This window comes from Eurytemora carolleeae, unplaced genomic scaffold (assembly GCF_000591075.1).
Source record: "Eurytemora carolleeae unplaced genomic scaffold, Eaff_2.0 scaffold937, whole genome shotgun sequence".
NCBI classification, from domain to species: domain Eukaryota; kingdom Metazoa; phylum Arthropoda; class Copepoda; order Calanoida; family Temoridae; genus Eurytemora; species Eurytemora carolleeae.
Genome location: NW_019402130.1, coordinates 87,233 through 105,092, shown reverse-complemented (window position 1 = coordinate 105,092; position 17,860 = coordinate 87,233). Strand labels below are relative to the sequence as shown.

Below are 17,860 nucleotides of genomic sequence, written 5' to 3'. Positions count from 1 at the left end.
ATGAATTTCTAAAATATTTATTAAAAACTGTTGAAGATTAATGAATTTCTAAAATATTTATTAAAAACTGTTGAAGATTTATAAATTTCTAAAATATTTATTAAAAACTGTTGAAGATTTATGAATTTCTAAAATATTTATTAAAAACTGTTGAAGATTAGTGAATTTCTCAAAGTATTTATTAAAAACTGTTGAATATTTTTGAATTTCTAAAATACTTATTAAAAACTGTTGAAGATTTATGAATTTCTAAAATATTTATTAAAAATTGTTGAAGATTAATGAATTTCTAAAATATTTATTAAAAACTGTTGAAGATTTATGAATTTCTAAAATATTTATTAAAAACTATTGAAGATTTATTAATTTCTAAAATATTTAATAAAAACTGTTGAAGATTTATGAATTTCTAAAATATTTATTAAAAACTGTTGAAGATTTATGAATTTCTAAAATATTTATTAAAAACTGTTGAAGATTTATGAATTTCTAAAATATTTATCAAAAACGTTGAAGATTAATAAATATCTAAAATATTTATCAAAAACTGCTGTGTCCGAGAAAATCGGACATATACATTAAATAACAAATATTTCAAATCAAATTTTAGAGTACAAGAAAAAAGAAGACACTCCCTTTAAAGGAAGAAATTAGAAACTTTGAAAGAAATCTTAGGACGTAACATTTATATTTTTCTATTATTCCCTCCGTTCTATATTCCCTCTAATACCTCTAGTCCCTAACCTAAGTCTATATTTGTGTTTCCCCTCGTGGTTCTTCTCTGAAGACCATTGCATTCCACAAACCTCTCTGAAAATAGACTTTTTAGATTTGAATACTTCTGAAATTGACGCTAATAGTGGACTTACTGTTATCTCACTGAAAACTTCTGAAATTGACACAAATAGTGCATCTACTGTAACCTCACTAAAAATAGACTTTTTATAGTTATAAACTTCTGAAATTGACGCAAATAGTGCACCTACTGTTGCCTCACAGAAAACTTTTGAAATTGACGCAAATAGTGCACCTATACTGTTACCATTGCATTCCACAAACCTCTCTGAAAATAGGCTTTTTAGATTTGAATACTTCTGAAATTTACGCAAATAGTGCACCTACTGTTACCTCACTGAAAACTTTTGAAATTGACGCAAATGGTGGATCTACTAGTTGTTGCCTCACTAAAAATAAACTTTTTAGAGTTAAAAACTTCTGAAAATTACGCAAATAGTGCACCTACTGTTACCTTACTGAGAACTTCTGAAGTTTACGCAAATAACTGAAAAGCTTGATAAAGTTAAAGATGGTGTAAGACGGCTGAGGTAACTATGTGAAACCTTGGCAGCGCTGAGTTCCTAACAAAGAGAATAGAAAATATATATGAGGGGAATTTACTAGAAAAAAGTGTAAAACGGCCATTTTTTTGTACTGTTTCCATACTGCAGGTGTACTTCACATATTTACGCTATATAACCTTTTGGGGCCTGGAACATCATTTTAAAGAAAATCTAAAATTATGCTAAAAGAAACCCAAATTTTGAAATAGGCCATGGTTTCATAATTGACCAATGATCATTTCACATAGACTCTATGCCTTTCACTTTACAAACGATGATTTTCCGTTATAACTATAAATCAAATGATGTTTTTTATTCATTTAATTCATTTTATAAAGTTTATATTTAACAGCTTTATAAAATTCGAAATTGAAATGAGAAGTCTAGGGAACATACTGTATTAATGTACTCTACTGCATATAATTAGTGAACATTTACATTATTTGTACACTTTGAACTCCCTTTCAGGCTGAAAGGGACTGAAAAAATTCATACCGAGAGATTCTTTAAATTCCCCTCTAATATATATATTTTATTCTCTATGGTTCCTAAGCTAGTATTCTATAAAATAATACCTTGGATTTGGAGTTGGAGGGGGTTTCAGCCGACGACTGTTTCTATATGGATCATGAAGTAAAGGCCCAATCAACCTAAATAAATATTAATTTTAACTGTTTTATTGGAAAATATATGCTTGGCTTTTCTGTTCATGTGTTTCTGCTTCGTGCAAATAAACGTTAAATCTGCTGAATATTTTGTCTTTCAGTTCCCTTGACCCAATCCAAGTTTAACGACTGGCCGAAGTTCAAAAGTTCAGAATCAGATTAAAAAATAGTATTATGCGCGCCCCTGAAAACAAGAATAACAAAATAATTCTGAGATAGCTATAGCTGATCTAACACAAGATCACGATCAAGCGTCCTGATCTCATTTTACTTATGGTGGATGGGGTGGAAGAAGTAGTTCAGGGGATCCATGTTCTAGATTTTACTTACGGTGGATAGGGTGGAAGAAGTAGTTTAGTGGATCCATGTTCTAGATTTTATTTACGGTGGATAGGGTGGAAGAAGTAGGTCAGGGGATCCATGTTCTAGATTTTACTTACGGTGGATAGGGTGGAAGAATCCATGTTCTAGATTTTACTTACGGTGGATAGGGTGGAATAAGTGGGTCAGGGGATCCATGTTCTAGATTTTACTTACGGTGGATAGGGTGGAATAAGTAGGTGGGGGATCCATGTTTTAGATTTTACTTACGGTGGATAGGGTGGAAGAAGTAGGTCAGGGGATCCGTGTTCTAGAAACCAGTTCCCCAAAACTTTACTGAAAATATTTTACCAATTAATAAGTGTATAAAAAAGCTTCTTCTGAAAACGAACACTCTAAATTACGAAATACAAAAAAATGCTCATTTTCAACAAAAAAATCTCATATATTCAATAAAAACCAAATATATTCAACAAAAAATCTCATATATTCAATAAAAGCCAAATATATTCAACAAAAAAACTCACATATTCAATAAAAACCAAATATATTCAACAAAAATCTCATATATTCAATAAAAACCAAATATATTCAATAAAAAATCTCAAATATTCAACAAAAACCGAATATACTAAAAAAAATCTCATATATTTAACAAAAGATCTTATATTTTCAACAAAAATTCTTATATATTCAACAAAATATCTCATATATTCAACAAAAAATCTCATATATTCAACAAACAATCTCATATATTCAACAAAAATCGCTTATTTGGCTGTCATCCCATTCTTTTGCTGTCAAAAAAGCACAATTGCGTATTGACTAATAATGCTTATGTACTACAAAGTTTGCAAGCTTTGACGCAAAAATATAATTGATTTCTCTAAAAATAGAGCAGAAAATGATCTTTTTAGTTCTGAAAAAAACGAATGACGAGTTAGTGAGGCAAGACCAAAGGCTCAGGCCCTTTTTAAAGGGAGTGTTCGCGAAAAATGAAAGGGGGTATAGGCTTAATGCGATAAAAAAGCGCTTTTGATCGCCACTAATTTTACTTCTATCTGTTGCGTCTATAAGGAGAAAATTGTTAAAAACTACTAATACCGAATAACTTGCAACACATAACTTAGACCGTAAAAAATCAATTTAATTTCAAACAAATCATTCAGATATTACAACCTATAGTCATCGATTATCTTTCGCAACATTTGTATAGTTCATATTTTATAATATTTTATTTTTTTAGAGGTTGTAATATCTGAATGATCTGTTTGAAATTAAATTGATTTCTTACAGTCTAAGTAGTATGTTGCAATAGTCTGAATTTGTATGGGCGCTAAGTCATTCGGTATGAGACGTCTTTAACAATTTTCTCCTTATAGACGCAACAGATAGAAGTAAGATTAGTAGCGATCAAAAGCGCTTTTTTATCGCATTAAGCCTATACCCCCTTTCATTTTTCGCGAAAACTCCCTTTAAAGCCGACAAAGCCTTCAGAATTTATTAAACTTTGCCTGTCTGGATGTATAGTGTATACTAGCTGAAGTACCCGGGGTTGCCCGTGGAATAAAAAAATATTTTAAAAAAATTTCCCTCTTGAAAAAAAATTGGATTTTTTTATTAGCCTATGTTCCCAACGGGATTTTCATGGGTTCCCTAAAAAAAATGTCAGCAAATTCGGTCCAGGCGTTTGGCCGGCTATAGCTGACATTGTGGAAGACGACGTTCCACAACTTTGGCCTCAGATAATTTCCAAACCAAACATCAGTTCTAGGGATATATTCAACTCGTGTAATATGGAAGACTGTTCATGTTTCCTCTTGAAGTATAAATATAGACAAAGTTATATCTTGTTTCATTAGAGGCCATTTCCACGACCTCTATAACACATATATATTTATATATATATGTGAAGAGCTTTATTATATAGATGACTATACTATACCTGTCCTGTCCACAGGATTGAGATCTGACCGCTGTAAAGATTGGCAGAAGAAGAAAACTGAATACCAACAATACAAGTTAGAAAAACTAATTTTAGTTAATAAAAACTTTATTTATTGAATTTATTGAATTTATTGAACAATAAAAAGTCGTGGCAGGCGCGTAGTGGAGATTTAGCCTAGGGTGGTGCACTTTTTTTTGTGCACCCCTCTGACGGTTAATGTGAAAAAAATTATTGTGAATAAGATTAAGGTACAAGAAAAAATTTGAGAAATAATCATAAAATGGACGAATTTTTACATTGTCGATTGATAAGAAAAGTAAAAAATCTGAATATATATGTAAGTTTAATGTTTACTAAATTTGAGCCTGTTTCTGGCTCTAGGGGGGTGCAAGTCAAGGGGGGCACAGGGGTACTGGGTCAATTTAAAAAAAAATGTTTTATCAATGCTGACTAATTATTGTATATACCTATCATTGAATTATGTATTTTCGTCTGATTGTTATAACTTATAAGTAATGTAATTAATAATAATTAATTAATTAATTAATAATATAATTAATTTCATCTTTACTTAAAGAGGCTTTTGGTAGTTTTATGGTTTAAAAATTTAATGTTTTTAATCGGTTTGGATGGCTCTTAGAAAAAAATTTAATACAACTTTTAAGTTTTCTTTTATTATAAACAATAAAACGTGCAAAAACGATCTGAACACGATCTTTTCTGGGTTAATTTTTATATGTAAATTCTGCTTGATACATTCTGAATGAATGCTTTTTTTGTTTGATTAATCTATATTGAACAAAATAAATAAAACGAAAAATTGTAATTCTCTTCCATTTAGAATTTTATATTAAATGCAATGGATTAAAGGAAAATCTAAATATCCGAGCGGGAGACTCTCAAAGAAATCAACATCAAGTAATGTGAAAATGACATCTGCACTCTGCAGTCAACTTTTATAATGGTTTGAACTAACAACAACACCGGCGTTGCCCGTGGAAAAAAAATTGAAGAATTTTATTAGCCTTTGTCACTCCATGAGTGTCCACAAAAAATGTCAGCCCATTCGGTCCAGCCGTTTGGCCGGCAAGGGGGAACAAATATTTGAATGTCTTGAGATGGAATTTAAAGAATTTGAGCCGCGGTTTAAATCTGCCAAAACCCGGTTTAAATTAAGCGCCGGCTTAAATCTTGAAATATTTGATACACTTTTAAGTGGAACCAACCATATTTAAACCGCGGCTTAAATTTAAACCGCCGCTCAAATTCTTTAAATTCGGCCAGTGTTTTATTATATTATTGACTTTTATGGAAGAAAATGAAAGAATGTGAGTGTAAAGTATTAAAGTACAGTTAAGGAGGAGTGCTGGATCGGACATTGGGTCATTTTAATAGTTCAAGTTCAAGATGAACAGTTGCAATACCAGTTATGCACACCCCACCCCTCCACCTCCCGACCCTACCCTTCCCGCTTGCCCTACCCCTTAACCCACTACCCCCTATCATCACAACCCTCAATCTACCAGTTATCTTGCCCTCCCTCCGAAGCAGGGTGGGAGTGCAGATGTCCTCAATTTGTAATCACCGCCACCATTACCAAACGTGTTTTGCAGTATGCGCGCTCCTCAATTGGTAATCTCAAGTCTCCACCACCTCAATTGGTAATCAGACAAAAAATGGGTAACATTAAATTGTTCATTTCTTAGAAACAAGACCATATTGACCTCTGTTAATGGTCCTATGGTGTACAATATTCTATAAGCTTTTTTAATTGCTCCTCAGTTTCGAAAATAAATCTATAAATATGCCACATAAAGCGCTAGAAATAAAATTACATTTTTGAACCTTTGTGGCATGCGTGCTCCTCAGCTAGCATTGAAGCACTAAAAATAGTGAAGTTAATACTTCATTTTCACTATTGGGCGAGATGAGACTTATTTTTCTCAATTTTTTGTTCTTTCTATGCATGGAATTAGTTTTGTCTTAGACGTTGAACTTGAGTAGGCGAATACTAAAATCTAAACACTGTAAAGGTTTTTTTTGAAAATATCTTTTAAATGAAGATAGATATTACTTTGGGTGGGATGGGATAATTTTTAGTAAACAGGTAGCCCGACCTTTTAGTATCTTAGATCCAATTAAGCAATGTATAAGTTATTACTGGTTATTTCTAGCTATTTGATGAAGCAAACCAAAAGTTAGGCAATATATAAGTTATTACAAATTATTTCTAGTTATTTGTTGTACATTTGAATTCTGGGTACATTTTTATCATCATATAGCTATATCTAAAAATGTCTCATCTAAAATTCGGCTAAAATAAACTTTGCCTTGTTTCTCAGTTTTTGTTGAACAAACCAATCTGAAATTTAGCTTATGTCAATACAGATGCCATGAAACCCCAATAATTGTGTTAAAATTGCATTAAATTAAAATCTCAGAAAACAAGATTTTACGGTGATTACATTTCAGAGTAAATTAAAATGAGGGTTCATCGAGTCTTGAGCACTTCATCAGTTCAGAGATTACCAATTGAGGTAGTGGAGATTACCAATTGAGGAGCGCACAGGCCGCAAAACACGTTTGGGTGGCGGTGATTACTAATTGAGGACTTCTGCAGTCCCCCCCTCTCCGAAGTGGTGTCTCTAGTATTGACCCATGTGGTGCACCCAAAAGCTGAACTTTAACGCCTCACTTCGGGGCATTTTACTGGACTTAAGGAAGTACAAAAAGAGCAAGGAGGGGGTAGGGAGATCTTTAAAAAATTAGATTTTTTCCCCAAGATTAAAAGCTGTCAAAATATTTCCTTTCATCAAGATTTATTTCCAAATTTTCGGAAAAATACAATGTTGATTAAAGCTAGTGAGGTTGAAGGGTATGGGCGCAAGGCCGGAAGAATAGACATAAAAGACAAAGGGACATTTGGCATTGTCAATACTGCTGAACCCTCCCCTGATGTGCCATCTTTTCAGTTTTATTTATCTTATAGAAGTCATTCCAAAATATGCATATTTTCCTTGACCCCTCTCCCTCCCTTTATATAATACTAATGCCCTGCTTCCTTCTGTAACCAATATCCCCCCTATGTAATTGAGTCTTTGCTAAAAAACTCTAATATAACCCTATATATTTGCAACCCAATGCCGTAGACCTTAGATATTTCAAACTATGAATTTTGTTAGTTCAAATTATTCTTAAATTTCGGTTGAAAAAAAGGATTTAGTTGCTTCTCTATTTCTATTTGGTTTTCTTAACATGACTTGCATTTTTAAGTTCGTAAATTCACTTTTATTATAGTTTTTAAACTTGAATTTGTTTATTTAAACTTTTAGTGGTTTAATGCCGAAAAGTGCAAACTAAATACTAAGAAATTTTTATAATACAAATTTTTAAAAATCATGCTTGCCAAATTGTATTTTTTTCGGGATAAAATGATAACTATCAAACTGTATAATACCATCTGTTTTTATTGAAGATTAAACTGCAAAAAACCAGTTTTGCGAAGTATGAATTTACTGTCAGTTCTTAGAATAATTAATCAAAACAACATGAAAATGCTTTTTAAAAATAAAAATTGAAATTTTAAAAAAAATAATAAGAAACGATATTTGAAACAAAACGCATTTTATAAAAAAAAGTTTACTCGCGGGAAAAAGTGTCAAAAATAAGATGTGTGCATGAGAATTTGGTGATTTACTTTTATCTTTTTTAATGGCTATTTTACTCAAAATTTATTAATGTAAGGATGAGAATTTAGAGACGACTGTACAGAATTAATTCAGCTTTTTTCTCTTCTTTAAAAGGCAAAAGACCGAATTTAACCTTAAGGCCATTTTGAGGAGTTTTATATGATGTCATAAAAGACTCATCCTTTTTGACTAACCCTAGACTCAATATGGATTGTATAATAACGATAATAATAATAATAATGATTCAATTTTTCATCTTTTGAAATGAAAATTCAAAATTTATTAAATAAAAAATGAGTGATAAGTAGTTACCAATGTTTTCTGACAAAGGAAAAACACTTTTTAATTCTCACTTTTTTTTCTTTCACTTTTATAATCCTTGACTTGAGTTGCCGTTAATTATTTCCTGTTGAAAATATACATTTATACAAATATATATCAAATATATATTTGTTTTATCCAACTTGTATGGTTTGCCTTGGCGTGAGTGTGTACATTCTCCAGGAGGCGTAGAAACACTGCAGAGGGATAGAGACCTTAACGCGTTTACTTCGGAGACTTTATGATAGATAGATAGAAATATGGATAGATAGATAGATAGAAATATGGATAAATCGATAGATAGAAATATGGATATATAGATAGATAGAAATATGGATACATAGATAGAAATAAGGCTAAATAGATAGATACATATATATGATACATAAATGGATAGATAGCTAGATAGATAGATAGATAGATAAATGCTAAGGTAGAAAGATATATAGATAGATAGATAGATAGATATATAGATAGATAGATGTAGATGGATAAGAAGAGAAGTAAAACAAATGTATTTCAGTCAAATAATAATATTTAATTATAAACAATGTTTTTATTAACAGGTTCAGCACTGGTAACTAGTATGGACTGGTAATTTATAATTACATATTTACGGAATATGTGGATATGTACTGAACAGGATGTGGTTATGTACAATGTATAGGTTACATTCAGGGTTACCCACAAAGATTGAGATTTCAGAAACGACTGTACAGAATTTGTTATGGCTTTGTTCTTCTATTAACGGTTGATCACATTTTTCTTTAATATTTAATCATATATTTTCCAAGTTATTGAAAAGACAATAAGAAGCCTATTTGACCTTCTAATCGTCATATTTAAGTTATTTTTGGCCACAATTAAAATCTCATCCTGGTGGGTAACCCTGTATACAAAAAGAATGAAATTTGCGCATTTAATGGCAATAACATACATTATATGAGCTAGGTTGTGGAATAGAAATATAAAGATGGCAAATCGATTTAGATTTGAAAATGTTTCTCACAGCTTATGATTTAGGAGGAAAAGCATAGTAATTAAGTTTTGATTGCTAGCTCGAAATTTCCTGCTTTAAAGCACATGAACTTTTGGTTGTTGAATATTATTCACCAAAAGCAGGAACTATTCTTAAAGTTTAACAACAATAGAGACATCTAGTGTTAAAAAACTGAACTACATTGGATTCTAACTATCCCTGATATCTGCTCCGTAGAGGACCGTACCAATAACAATGTTCTATATTGTATAGGGCACCCGGTGGTCTCCAAATCGCACTGGTAATGCCTGATGTTCGCCTAAATAAAATAATGCCTTGATNGCCTACAATATATTCATATATTACATTCATTCAGGGTTCCATCAGCCTACAATATATTCATATATTACATTCATTCAGGGTTCCATCAGCCTACAATATATTCATATATATTATATTCATTCATTGGATACATTCATTCAGGGTTCCATCAGCCTACAATACAAAATTGGTAATTGATAAATTAATTGATTTGATTAATTGATTGATTGCCTTATTCATATGAATTGATTTGTGATCTGTGATTTTATATTTGTCGTAAATTGATTAAATGTATTTTATCAAATTGATCAATTGATCAGTTAATTTGCAAACTGATCTATTTGACTGGTAGATCAATTTGAGGATTAACTAATTGGCAAATATTTCCATTGACTGATTGATCAAAAGACGAATTGATCAAGTATTGCAGGATTGATTAATTGACAAATTGATTATCTGACTGATTGATCAATCGGAGGATTGATTAGTTAATAGACTGATCAAATAACAGATTATATTAATTGTCAGATTGATCAGTTTAAAGATTGAATAGTCTTTAATTTACTAATTTTAACACTGTCAATTGTTTTTTTATTTTTTATTATTTTTTCGACATTTAAAATTTCTTTATATAGAGTCAGAAAATATAATAACTACAGTGTAAAAAAGGAAGTTTGTTATTTATATATTAAGTTTGTTATTATATATTAAGTTTGTATGTGTCCACTGAGTCCTCTGTGTAACTGCTCACGGAGTAACGGTGAATTTCGGAGATTTCTGATTACAATTCCAGATTTTACTCCATTGATCAATGACTATAATTGGGATGAATCTGAATTAAACCACGCACAGATCTTCAACTAGAATATAATTGCAACCATGCAATGCTTGAAACTTACAGAATGAACTTGATGCAAGATATTAAAGTGTTTTATTATTAAAACTCAAAAATATAATTCTTGCAAAAATTCAACTAGGGTATGCCCTGATAAAATCAGTTAAGCTATTTCTATCATTCTGATTTTGGAAGTTTAAGAATTTTCAGATATTTAAATATGCAAATTAAAGACAACATTAAAAATATTCATTCTTAGATTTCTGGGACTTCTTCATCAAGGTATTACACATAGAGTGAGACATAGAGGGGCCATTGAAAGAAAAAAACTGTCTGTTAGATAGCCACTGAACTCTGTACAAATCATTCCAAGGGGTTGTATTAATTAGAATTAAGCACCATCTGTTGTTAAATAAAATAAATATCCTATGTGGCACAATGCACTCAATGCCTTAAAGTTCAAATCAGCCCGATAAATTTAAAGAGTATTGTAAGTTATGAAGAAAAGTTGATTTAAATGAAATTCTTGATTTTTTTCAGAGAAGGGAAACAAATAACCTTGCAATCTTTAAACTGTAGCAAACATTTATTTATCAGGGGTTTAGTATTACTATTTATTTAGAAAAACATAAAGGTTTAATAGAATTAGTATGACCTCTTGTGGCAGAATTATGAACTATACATTTAGTTGCAGAGGAGGAATGTTGTCAAGAATATTTCATTATTTTAAAAATTAAAAAAAAAACAATATAAAGAACGATATTTTTGTTTCTAGATTATTATCTGATGGATAGATAGGACACACACAGTGGTTGACAATTATAGCGATGAGAAGAAACGTACTTAAGAGTCGATATCCTTCAATCCATACTATATAAAAGACTATGTAATACAGACATCTTAACCCCATTCCGACTTAAACGTCTGATTACTCAGAGAGTAGGTATAAAAGCCAATCTTTAAGCCTAAAGTGATGGGCTTGTGTTAGTTAGAAAAGCCAGATAATTTGAGCTTCCTAGCTCAAATACTTTTAGAGTTCTCGCAAAAAAAAACTATAAAAACGATGAAGAGATAGGACTAAAGAAAAATCCCAAGACGCCCGTTATGTTGGGAAGGTTAAGGCTCTGTCTGTACCAATTCAATACATTAGTAGATTATGCTTTTTATTTTTGGGCCAACTATTTTTTGGAAACTTTAGCCTGACATATGCAATTTTTAGCGTAGTATATGCTACAATTCTCAATTCAGATACAGGGTTACCCACAAAGGATGATACTGTAATAACGACCTTAAACTCTTTAAATATAACGATCTAATGATTTGATATGGCATCATAAAAATATTCTGTTATTGCTAAAGGTGTGTCAAAGAAAAAAAAAGTTTACAGCTGAAGTATAATCGTCTCTGAAGTCTCATCCTTTGTGAGTAACCCTCAGGTAACACTCAGGTAACACTCAGGTAACACTCAGGTAACACTCAGGTAACACTCAGGTAACACTCAGGTAACACTCAGGTAACACTCAGGTAACACTCAGGTAACACTCAGGTAACACTCAGGTAACACTCAGGTAACACTCAGGTAACACTCAGGTAACACTCAGGTAACACTCAGGTAACACTCAGGTAACACTCAGGTAACACTCAGGTAACACTCAGGTAACACTCAGGTAACACTCAGGTAACACTCAGGTAACACTCAGGTAACACTCAGGTAACACTCAGGTAACACTCAGGTAACACTCAGGTAACACTCAGGTAACACTCAGGTAACACTCAGGTAACACTCAGGTAACACTCAGGTAACACTCAGGTAACACTCAGGTAACACTCAGGTAACACTCAGGTAACACTCAGGTAACACTCAGGTAACACTCAGGTAACACTCAGGTAACACTCAGGTAACACTCAGGTAACACTCAGGTAACACTCAGGTAACACTCAGGTAACACTCAGGTAACACTCAGGTAACACTCAGGTAACACTCAGGTAACACTCAGGTAACACTCAGGTAACACTCAGGTAACACTCAGNCAGAATAATGCAGAAATATCCAGAATAATGCAGAAATATCCAGAATATTGCAGAAATATCCAGAATATTGCAGAAATATCCAGAATAATGCAGAAATATCCAGAATATTGCAGAAATATCCAGAATATTGCAGAAATATCCAGAATATTGCAGAAATATCCAGAATATTGCAGAAATATCCAGAATAATGCAGAAATATCCAGAATAATGCAGAAATATCCAGAATAATGCAGAAATATCCAGAATAATGCAGAAATATCTAGAATAATGCTGATAGAAAATTGTCTGATTTCGATCTGTTAAAAAGAAATATTGCTAAAGTTTCGCAATTTGTAAACGTTTCAATTGATATAACTTTAAAATGGCATATTTCAGAATAACAAACTCTTTACAACGCTTTTAATGAAAAAAACATTATACTCCTTTTATTCCACTTATTCTAGTTTTCTATGAATTATTAACCAAAAAATTATGGTAATTTGAAGCCAGTTTTTTTAGAAGGTAAACCAAAAGATTAAAGTTACAGTTTGTAAGCTCAAGTCTCATGTGAAACTGCACGATAAAAAATATGAAACTAAATTTAATGAAAATGTTGGGGACTACTTTTTTATTTCAGTTTGTTACCTAAATCAAGTAGACAATCCCGCATCAGATCTGGACTCGCTATGCTCAAGAGCGCACAATGCCGTGTCTCTGCAGTTAAATTAGTCCTACAATCAATAAATACATGACTATCTTGCTACATAGTACATTCAATGGTAGACGTTTATATCAATACAATGAAGATGTCTGTTAATTAATAGTGCTTTACAACTAATTACAAGTTTACAAGTAAACTAAGAGAAGCTGTTAATTGACAGCGTCTCTCTGTTATCATGTTTATGAGTCCTGCTGTTTAAAAAAAATGGTAGAAAGTCTAAATAGAAAAAGAAAGCTGTCTTCATTGTATTGATATAAATGATGACGATTGTAGTATACTCAAGTGCGCACAAATAATACTTGCTAATCTTAAGAGTGCATATGCCATGTCTCTGCAGTTAGATTTGTCCTACAATCAAGAAATATATAAACTATTTTAATATGTTGAAATTCAAAGACTCAAATTGAAAATGGGTCTAAATATAGATGTAGTCTGTATAGGTAAAACAAGGTATTTAGGCAGAATGTCAGAGGACTCATGCAGTGCCTAGCTTTACGCCTAAAGGGAGTGTCTTGTCTTAGTTAGAAAAGGGGCTCAAGTAGAAATAGGTTTAACGCTATTCTATACATCTTGTGTTAATGGAGTTTTGTCAATTCTAATAGTGTACAGGGTACCCTAATAAATATGGGAATTAAGCGACGATTTTGAGATCGAGTTTAAATTATTTTTGATTTAGTTTAGTAATAAAAATGATCAGACTGTAAAGACGACCCAATGCTCTAAAATTATGACGATTTGAAGTTTGATTTTGGTTTCTGCATTTATTTGAGTATTTTGATGATTTACTAAATGATTAAGCACAGAAATAAGACAGTTTTGGCTTACCAGAAACCCTTAATGCAAAAAAACATACTAAAGAAATTCCGTACAATCGTCTCTGAAGTCTCATCCTTTGTGAGTAACCCTCAGGTAACACTCAGGTAACACTCAGGTAACACTCAGGTAAGCCTCCTGTTTAATAATTTACCCTGATTAAACTAATATTTTTACCCTATTAAAAGGCTCCTGAGTGATCAATCCTAACAGGCAGGTCTGAAAAAAATAAAATAGTTAATTTTTTTTACTTAAAATCATTGGCTTTTAATTGGAAATCTGTTGCCTGTTTAAAAAATTTTTCTTGTCGAGCTAAAGAACTATTTAATTTAACAGTTTTTTGGTCCATTTGAAAACTTTAATTTTGAGGCTTCTAGGTGGCTCCACAAAAAGACCCATATACATTATACAACAGGAAGCATGGAATATTTGTCTCATATTTTATGGTTTCCCCTTTAAAATGCCAAAACAAGAAATAAAACTATTTTTGAAATCATTTTGGAAAATATTTTTTGTCATAAAAAAAATTTTATTTTTAAAGAAAGTTTTAAAAAAAATCAAATTTCGAAACATACTAAAGGGCATGTTGTTTTAGTTTTAATTGACCTTGCCAGAGGGGCATCCCTGATTTACAAAAGTACCCTTTTAAACCTTTACTTAATCAATAATGTGGAAGATATCGTCCTTTTTCTTGCTTCAAAATGTTCAACTCTGACAATTTACTCCTTAGTTTCTGTAGCAGAAATGTGAAAGTCACTATATAGAGACCACAAATGAAAATTATCAGTTTTCCAAGAGAAAATGATATTACAACAAAATGGCCGTTTTACACTTTTTTCTACTAAATTCCACTCTAATATATATTCTATTCTCTTAGGTTAAAACGTTCCGAAAATATCTGAGAGGTTTAAAAACTTCAAAATAATTTTTTAAAATTTGCTTTTAATCTAAACAATTTTGTTCTCTTTAAAGGGACTGTAAAGGAAAAATGAAAGGGGGTATAGGATGAAACCTCTTCAATAAAAGGAAAAAACATTTATGATTTCAATCTTAAAACAGGGGTCACTGAATTCCAATGTTTATTGGGACACCATGTACTATATACTTTAGTTTGACGTGAAAATCTAGTTCGATATTAAGTTAGGGTTTTCTCTAGCAATGTAAGAACAAAGAATACTCCTATTTTTTATTGCACTTTTACCCCCCTACCCCCTCTTATTAACCTTCAACTTAACTTTCAAAACAGAAGCAAAAATCAGAAAATTAATAAAGAATAAGATAAGAACTACCTCATATAAACACCAAGATCTTGAAGGTATGAACAGGCGCCACAATGCCCCTAAAATAACTTATACAGTGTTGTTCTAAATATAACCTGAGGCCGAATTTAAAGAATTTGAGCCGCGGCTCAAATATAGTTGGTTCCAAATAAAATTGAATTAATTTTTTCCAAGATTTAAGCCGGCGCTTAATCAAAACCGGTTTCTTGGGGTTTTGAGACGCGGCTTGAATTCATTAAATTCGGACACAGGAATAAATGATAATATAAATTGATTGATATCTTTAGAGTCATCTTCGACTTTAGAAATAGTCTACGGCATTCAACATAAGTAACTTGATTTTAGCAATATTTTTCCATAAAACAATAATTACAGATTTGCCATAGTTCGGCCATTTCAAATATTTTAGCGCTTTCATAATTATACTCAATAATTTCGTTGTTACCTTCATAAATTGAAATTTAAACAAAATTCATAAGATCTCTGGTATTTTTGAGAGCAAAAATTGTTTTCTTTTAGAATTCAATTTTTATTTAAAAATCAAAAATTTTGTTCACAGATTCGAAATTTGTTTTTTACCACGGGCAACGCCGGGGATTTCAGCTAGTTTATAGTTATATATTTACCTTATGTGTCACAATATAATTGTTGGCTTTGGCAGCAGATTCGTCGTAAAAATTTCTAAAAATATTGATGATAAAAAATTATCAAATATTTTTTTTATCGCAAGTCGACAAGACTCATTTAAAAAAAACATGAGACAACTGTTTCTAATGGCCATCATTTTTATGATCAGAGAGACCGAATTTAAAGAATTTTAGCAGCGGCTTAAATTTAAGTCGCGGCTCAAATATTCCTCGTATGATGATTAAAAACGAGTTTTTTAAATTTTTAATTTAATTCTATTTTAATTCAGTTCAAAAATTGTATTCCCTTACAAAATGGGCTGTCATTGTAATTTCAAGTAACCCTCCATTAACATGAGGGATATGGTCGATGTACAACGGTACCCAATTTAATCTTATCAATAATGAGGAAGATAACTTTGTTTTTCTAGCTTGAGAAGTCTTAAATTCGGACAATTTCTCGATTTTTTCTAAAGTGCAAGAAATGCACAAGTCATTTATGGAAAGACCCCCCAATTGAAAATAACCAGTTTTAAAAACAAAAACATGGTATCTAATTCATACTTGACTAGACAATGCTTTTAAGGATAGTGTTGTGAATCGGACATGTTACTCTACTAATACAGGGTCAGTTAAAATTACGTTTACAGTCCCTTTAATACCTCTAGTTCCTGACCTAAGTTTACAGTCCCTTTAATACCTCTAGTTCCTAACCTAAGTTTACAGTCTCTTTAATACCTCTAGTTCCAATGTAGAAATATCCAGAATAATGCAGAAATATNATTGTGATTTTCTGATCTCTATATCTTTGCAACCTATGTTGTGGACCTTAGATATTTCAAGCTATAAATTCTCTTAGATCAAATAATCTAAGGTTGAAATTTCGAAGGTCAACACTATCCGGTTACAAAGATATAGGGATTAGAAAACCTGAGTATAGGGCAAAGACTCAATTCGTCAATGAATAAGATAATTTTAACTAATTTGGTGAAGCTGATTAAACTACTTCTTCTGTATTAAGCACTCATAAGTCCAAGGTTTTAACACATTTTCTACATCATAGGTTTTTAAATTTAACGTCAAAATAAATTTACATGAAAACTGATTTTTTTTAAATACAAATGGTTTTTTAAGTAATAATAGTAAAGATAATATGAAACAAACTATGTTTTTGATTGATTGATTGAATGAAGTCGCATACAGAAATTAAGTCTTTGCGACAAACTCATGTTTTCTAATCCCTATATCTTTGAAACCTGGCTGTTTTAAATTTTGGTATTTCAATCTTTATTTATTTGATCTAACCGAAATCATAGTTTGAAATATCTAAGGTCTAAGATTTTGGTCTGCAAAGGTATAATGATTAGAAAATCAGAGTATGTTGCAAAGATTCAATTCCTATGATTGTTTAATTACGAAAATTCACGAAACCTCGCAATTACTTGAACTGGGAACTTTTGAATGGTGGATATTGAGATTAATGCTTGATCCACTCTTTTCCTTAATCTCCAGATTGAATTATGCTTGTTTTCCTCTTGTTATTAATCTCCAGATTAATTAACTGATCGGGATTAAGGATTTCCCATTCTAAAGTTTTCAGCTTTGGACACATTAAATCATACAAGTAAATCTACGTCTGACTCTTACAGGCTGCAATGAGGTGCCCTCCCCCTCTTTTCATTTTTTGTTATTAGATTAAATGTTTTTTTGTGTACAGGGTTTCCAACAAAAAAGAGACAGAAATATACAGAGTGTTTTTTCTTACATTCTCAACTTTAAGCTTTCTTCTCTTGTCAAATCACTTAGTTTACTATTTTAGGTTGTCATAATAGTCTCATTCTATTTATATATATAAAATTGTAATCTCTGTCTGTCTGCTTGTTTGTCCGATCATAACTCGGGAACCAGGGACGGATACAGGATTTAAGTGAGGGGGGGGGGCAAGATTTTTTAGGAACAAAAAATTAATAATTAGGAACAAAAAATCGTGC

The 17,860-nt window shown here is 31.4% G+C and overlaps 2 protein-coding genes across 3 annotated transcripts in view; both read right to left on the bottom strand.

Annotated features, from left to right (window-relative positions):
* Positions 1 to 15,922, bottom strand: part of LOC111717947 (uncharacterized) — a 22,169-nt gene extending 6,247 nt beyond the window's left edge. The window contains exon 1 of the mRNA XM_023493417.1: positions 15,870 to 15,922. The gene's annotated coding sequence lies outside the window, so the exon portion shown is untranslated. The remainder of the gene's footprint in view (positions 1 to 15,869) is intronic.
* Positions 687 to 8,485, bottom strand: LOC111717946 (uncharacterized). Of its 2 annotated transcripts, none has more exons than XM_023493415.1 (5): positions 8,441 to 8,485; positions 4,272 to 4,328; positions 2,597 to 2,662; positions 1,916 to 1,990; positions 687 to 810 (listed from the first exon to the last, which is right to left on the bottom strand). In XM_023493415.1, the coding sequence occupies exons 1-5, from the start codon at positions 8,458 to 8,460 to the stop codon at positions 699 to 701; spliced, it is 330 nt and encodes a 109-aa protein (XP_023349183.1). In that variant the 5' UTR covers positions 8,461 to 8,485; the 3' UTR covers positions 687 to 698. The 2 variants fall into 2 exon arrangements, with proteins under 2 accessions (XP_023349183.1, XP_023349184.1); XM_023493416.1 differs by lacking the exon at positions 687 to 810 and adding an exon at positions 1,024 to 1,063.
* Positions 15,923 to 17,860: the final 1,938 nt, after the last annotated feature.